The sequence below is a fragment of the Stegastes partitus genome, unplaced genomic scaffold, assembly GCF_000690725.1.
Source record: "Stegastes partitus isolate 25-593 unplaced genomic scaffold, Stegastes_partitus-1.0.2 Scaffold1668, whole genome shotgun sequence".
NCBI classification, from domain to species: domain Eukaryota; kingdom Metazoa; phylum Chordata; class Actinopteri; family Pomacentridae; genus Stegastes; species Stegastes partitus.
In genome coordinates, this window is record NW_007579399.1 from 35,634 (window position 1) to 42,242 (window position 6,609).

The window sequence follows — 6,609 nt, forward strand, 5'->3', positions numbered from 1 at the left end:
TGTGTGTGTGTGTGTGCAGGTTACACTCAGCTGTGCGATTGGTGGAGCGTCGGCGTGATTCTGTTCGAGATGCTGGTCGGCCAGCCTCCCTTCCTCGCTCCGACTCCCACCGAGACCCAGATTAAGGTCAGAGCAAACGAACAAACGATTTCTGTGAAACTTGATTGACGGACCCTGAATCAGCAGGTAGGACGTGTTTCTGACGCTGACGACCACGTCGGCTCCAGGTGATGAAGGAGTTGAGCTACGTACAGGTGTAGTAGCTCAGGAAGCCATTGAACTCTCAGCTCAGTGACCCGTAGCGTGAGGTTCTACTGAGGAGCTCAGAAGTTAGTTTTTGACTTGACCCGGTTTATCTGGGTTCTCTTTGGCCCATTTTTAAATGAGGCGATAAGTTCTGACGTGGCATCCGGACTGTTTGCTTCCTGTTACCTGAGCAGCTCTGGACTCACCAGGCTGAAGATGTTTCACACTCCAAACAGAAAACAGTCTACGTGCTCGCTGGTTCTGTTGAGCTCTTGGTGACAGACGGACCAGAACTTTTCTTCCTCTGTTGCTGATGACCTCTGGTATCTTCAGGTGTAACTGAGCTCTACTTCCTGTCTGTGCAGGTGATAAACTGGGAGAGCACCCTGCAGGTACCTGCCCAGGTGAAGCTGAGCCCAGAAGCCGTCGACATCATCGGCCGGCTCTGCTGCTCCGCCGAGGACCGTCTGGGATCCAACGGCGCCGGAGAGATCAAGGCCCATCCCTTCTTCTCCCAGACCGACTTCTCCAGCAACCTGCGGCAGCAGCCAGCACCGTACCGGCCCAAGATCGCCCACCCGATGGACACGTCCAACTTCGACCCAGTGGAGGAGGAGGGCGGCGCCGGCTGGAGTGACAGCGGCGACGGTAGCCGGGCCCTGGACGCACTCTGCTCACCGCACGGGAAGCATCCGGAACACGCCTTCTACGAGTTCACCTTCAGACGCTTCTTCGACGACAACGGCTGCCCCTTCAGATACCCCAAACCCCCCGAGTCCTGCGACGGGCCGCCGGCCGACACCGGGACTGCCGGAGCGGACCCCGAGGAGGAAGAGGAGGAGGAGGATGAGGAGGAGGAGGAGGCAGAGCAGGGCGAAGGATGTGAGCCGGTTTATGTTTAGATCAGCTGCAGACGGACGAACGGCACCACCCGGTGGACGCTCAGATCCTCCCGACCGGGACCAAGAACATTCTGAGCAGGTTTTGTTCTGACGGACTTTAGTCTCCTGGTCCACCTGACCCGGACCCAGGTTCTGCTCGTCTTCACAGCTGCTGCAAAATAAGCTACAAACACATGAACTCAGTTTATTGGCCACCAACAGGGTTAAAGGGTTCCAGACTTCCTGGACTTCAGCGTCCAGACGGACGTCTTCAGAAACAGACAAAGACGTTCTTCCAGGTTCTTCAGACAGAGTTTGTCCACGTTGCAGCGATCAGGTTCACAGTTTGTGTTTCATTTCAGAGAAAAATCAAATGAACCAGAGTTTAAGTTCTGGTCCGGCGTCAGCAGCTGATGTTTCAGTGTTCTTCTGTGTTTGGTTGCTGATATTCTGACGGTTTCTGCTGCAGCTTTTATCTCGTCAGCACCAGAACCTTCGCTGTGGTTCTGGTAAATAAGCAACAGTCGGATCGGATTAGAGAATCAGAGGCGACTTCTTGTTTACCGTCGGCAGGTTTTCACGTCAACTTCTGGTTTCTGCTGAAAAAAAAAAACAACAGATGCAAGAAATCAGAACCGGATCTGAAGTCTGATTAAATTCACTCTAAAGATGCAGAATAATTCTCAGCCAAACATGTGACAGTTCGACGATGTGCAATAAAATAAATACATTTATATAGTTTTCTAAACACTTAATCGCCGTTTAGTCCTGAAATGTACAAATATATCAGCTTCTGTGTTTTTCTCCTCCAGCTGCTTCTGAACCTGGTTCATTTATAAACTTCATTATTATCACGTCCGGTTTGATTTGGTTCCGACATCAAGAGGCTTCAGTGAGTGATGAAGATGAGGATGATGATGATGATGACGACAAAGTGTCCTCAGAACCTTCCTCCTCCTGCGGTCGGGCTGGTTCTGCTGCAGGAGGATCTGGAGGTTCTGGTTCAGAGAGTTGAGGAGCAGAAAGGATCAAAGCGAAGTGAAGCAGGTTCGGCTTCGGGAAGAGAAACCGACTGAAAAGCTTTTTCTGTTTTACAGCCTTCAGCAAAGACTTTGTGTTTGTTTGGTACATTTTCTTGTGTTTATCCAAAGTGTTCTGACTCGGTTCTGCAGCTCTGGGACGCGTTGATCCAGAACAGAGTTTCTTCTCGACAATCATTGGACGGCGAAGTTGTGTTCAGCAGTATTCTGAGTTCCTCTGACGGACCCAGACGTCAGAACTCCAGCCAGTTCTGATGGAAACCGTCGGAGATCCGTTTGTTCTGGTGTTTCTCTGAATGGGCCTTTTCTGACCCGAGCAGCACAATCAGAGCTTCACTCCTATTTTGTGTGTTTTTCACAGACGTCTGTTACCGTGAGCGTCACTCTGACTGTGTTCACATTCAGTTCTGGTTCTGGTTCTGGTTCTGGTTCTGGTTATTAATAAAGCAGAACAATAAACTGGGGATCTGGAGGTTCCTGTTAGTCTCCGTGTTGTTCTGGTTCTGTGATGTTTCAGGAAAAGGAAACGGGGTTCTTCTGTTCTCAGGTTCTGTTTAAACGATGAAGCTGCTCGTTTTTTTTTTTTAGACTGACGTCGGTTTTTCAGATTAAAAGTTTCAGAAACGGACAGAATCTGTTTATCTGATGATGGCTGAACTGGACCGAAACCAGTTTCCTTGGTGTGAACACAGTCGGAGGTGACGTCTGAGGCGTCGTGTTGCTTCGTCTCGTCGGTGGTTCTGGTCCAGATGTTTAACAGACGTCGTCATTCTCACAGGACGAAACGTGAAACTAGCTTTAAACTGACAGTTTGAGAGGTTTCCTGGAGGTTTCCTGGAGGTTTCCTGGAGGTTTCCAGACTGGTGACTGACAATCCGACTGTGTTTTGTGATTCCTGTATATTCTCTGTATTTTGTATTTTTACTGACGAGTCTCCTTCGTGTCTGTTACTGAATTTATATTTATACAGATCCACATATTTTTTTGTATCTTTCTCCTTTTTTTCCAGTTTCTCCTTTTTGTGCTAATGTTAAGAACTTCACAGTATTACGGATGTAATTCGGACAGTTTTCTCTTTTTTTACTTCCATGTATGAACTGAGAATTTGTAAAAAATACTTTGACTGTCCTTGTGTGTAAAATGTCTGTATAAATTAAATTAACCAGCTCCGACTGCAGCGTTTCAATGACTCCACGTTTATATTCAGTATTTCAGCTGCATTGAACACATTGAAAAGATATTTTTTCATCTAAAGAGCTAAAACTGATTTAATATAAACAGTTAATTGAATGTACATTAGGGCTGAATCTACATGAACTCAAAGTCAGAGTTAAATGAAACGATGGAGGAGGAACGATGATGAATAACAGCTGAATGGACAGAAAGACCTGAGAGTTTATTTAGAGACACTTGAACTTTAAAGTAATTTAAGGACGTTTAAAAGACTCAATTTTATTTGTTCTTCAATGTAAAACATTTTCACCTTTAGAGCAAAAAAAAATAAAAGAATTCACCAGAATGCAGGAAATCAGGTGTTTGGTTCTGGAAGCGACGCCTCGATCGATTTATTCTGATACGAGAAGTGCTGCTGAAGGAGCAACACATTCAGAGGATTGTTCAGTTTGAACAAGCGACACCTTAGAAACCTGAATGTTCAATCCTGTGAAGATGCGTCTTCAGAACCACGACAGATTCTCTCCTTTTATTGTCAGTGAAGCTGATCAACAGTCTCTTTGTGCCAATTCAATTCATCCATCCATCATCTCTACACCTTAATCCTCACCAGGGTCATGGGGGGCTGGAGTCTATCCCAGCTGACTCAGGGTGAAGGCAGGTTCACCTGGACAGGTAACCAGTCTATCACAGGGCTACACTTAGAGACAGACAACCAAGCACACTCACATTCACACCTACAGACAATTTCCATCCATCCATTATCTATACACCGCTTAATCCTCATTAGGGTCGCGGGGGGGCTGGAGTCTATCCCAGCCGACTTAGGGCGAAGGCAGGGGACACCCTGGACAGGTCGCCAGTCCATCGCAGGGCCACACTGAGAGACAGACAACCAAGCACACTCACATTCACACCTACGGACAATTTAGAATCACCAATTAACCCCAACATGTTTTTGGACTGTGTGGGAGGAAGCCGGAGAACCCGGAGAGAACCCACGCTGCACGGGGAGAACATGGAGACTCCACGCAGAAAGATTCCGGGTGTCCTCACCGGGACGTGAACCGGCAACCTTCTTGCTGCGAGGCAACAGTGCTAACCAACTGCGCCACCTTGCAGCCCTAATTAAATTCAATTAAATTCAATTTTATTTGTATAGCGCATATTTACAACAACAAGTCATCTCATAGCGCTTCACAAAAGCAGAAACACCCAACAATCCTAAACATCTGGATTCCCTATAAGCTTCAGCAGTCCGCAACAGTGGGAAGGAACCGAAAACCCCCACAGGGGAAAAAAAAACCTCAGACAGAACCAGGCTCAGGGAGGGACGGCCATCTGCCTCGACCGGTTGGGTGGATGTAGGATCAATTATAAAATATAGTTTACAGTTAAACAAGTTATTAGAAGTTATTGTCCTTTTGTAACAGGAGGCATCATGGTGGGGCAGCAGGATACAGAAGGTGAGGCCAGCGGCTGTAGTTCAGGAGCTCCAGATCCAGAGACATCCACAGAGAGAGCAGGCGCAGGAGAACCTCGGGGGGAGTCACAGAGTTAGTCATATGTAATGGTGATAGGCAACTATAGAAACATATACATACATATATAAAGAGGAGAGGAGAGGAGAGAAGCCCAGTGCATCATGGGAATCCCCCGGCAGTCTAAACCTACAGCAGCATCACTAAGGGACAGCTCAGATGATTCCCAGCAGCCCTAACTATGAGCTTTATCAAAAAGGAACGTTTTTAACCTGATCTTAAAGGTAGAGAGGGTGTCCGCCTCCCGCCAACAACTCAACACAACCAGCAGGAGGTTTACTATAAACTAGCTGTTGCCAAGTCCAGGACACAAAACTACTACAAGCACACAAAATGACCACAAAGACAAGACAGAAACTGACCAACAACAAAAAGACCACAAAGAGACACAACATGTGAACAAAACAACCACAAAGAGACTCTCATTACCGCAGAGATCTGAGAGTACCACAAAGACACACAACACTGTTCCCCCAAGTTACACACATTTGGCTCAAATAGACACAAAACAGCAACAACAGGAATTAAACACACAAACCAACCAACAAAAACACAAACTAAAAATCACCACAGACAAAATGACCACAGTGGAGTCGTGCGTGGATCCCGTTTATGATTGTTAATTACATATTATGACGCTATAATCTGATGTGAGGATCTTCTGATGAAAATGAAACTTTGACCTGCTGGTGGCGCTAAATCTGGAAACTCATCAGTGACTGAATAACTTGTGTCAGACGCACAGAAAACGTTCAGGCTTCGTGTTTGGATGTTGACTCCGCTGCTAGTGACTGAATCCAACACAAAGATCAGAGCTTCTGACGCTGAACAAAAACTACACAACTTTTATCCAACAAAACTCCCCAACATCAAGTCAGCAACTGTTACACACAACAGGAACAGACGTTACACACGGCTGCCTTCAAAATAAAAGCACGAGTCTGGCGGAACCGTCTGCTTTGTAAATAAAATCACACTTGGACAGTGAAGCTGCTCTTTGGAGTCCTGATGATTGAAAACGTGTTGAGCTGCAATTAAAAAAAGCACAAATCAATAGAGGGCAATGAGCGTCAGATACAGTCGCCAGGATAAAACTGATCATCGGTTTAATCCTGTCGACTGCAGCGTTTGTTTTAAAGTTAAATCTTTGCTCAGAAAACAGCAGAGAAGCAGTTTGAAGAGCCTTCTCCTGATGTCTTTAAATGATTAATTTACTGATGAAACAAAGACTGTGCTGATGTGAGCTGCAGCTGATAAAGAGACAAAGGAATGAACATGATGTGGCAGCAGCTCTGTGTGATGGCCTCATTTAAACGTGTCAACATTTACACATGAAAAGTGATTTAATTATGTGTTCAAATGTGCATCATGAACAAAACAAAGAATTAAGGAAATGTTTCACATTTTTAGTCATCAGAGTGAAACAACAACGTGATGCTACTTAAGCTTTAACTCTTTATTACTTAACATAAATATAAATATATAAATAAAATGAAAGCAGTTTTCCAAAACACAGATTTTCAACAAATGAGCTCAATGTGAATTTGAAAAAAAATTAAAACATTTCAAGTCTAAATGCTGTATTTTGTACTTTAAAGATGAAAATTAACAACAAATTTGTAATAAACCGAGTTGTGTGGAGAATCTGTGGCTTAGATCTGATGGAAACAATAAAATAAGTTTCAACCAGATGTGTTAATATTGAAGCTAGTCAAGTACCTGTAATAT

General features: G+C 45.2%; 1 protein-coding gene across 3 annotated transcripts in view; it reads left to right on the top strand.

Annotated features, from left to right (window-relative positions):
- lats2 (large tumor suppressor kinase 2) overlaps positions 1-3,340 on the top strand; it is a 23,922-nt gene extending 20,582 nt beyond the window's left edge. For all 3 annotated transcript variants that reach the window (XM_008301381.1, XM_008301379.1, XM_008301380.1), the window contains 2 exons: positions 20-126; positions 612-3,340. In XM_008301381.1, the coding sequence (XP_008299603.1) occupies positions 20-126; positions 612-1,148 (644 nt within the window). In that variant the 3' untranslated portion in view covers positions 1,149-3,340. The remainder of the gene's footprint in view (positions 1-19; positions 127-611) is intronic.
- The last annotated feature ends 3,269 nt before the right edge of the window (positions 3,341-6,609 follow it).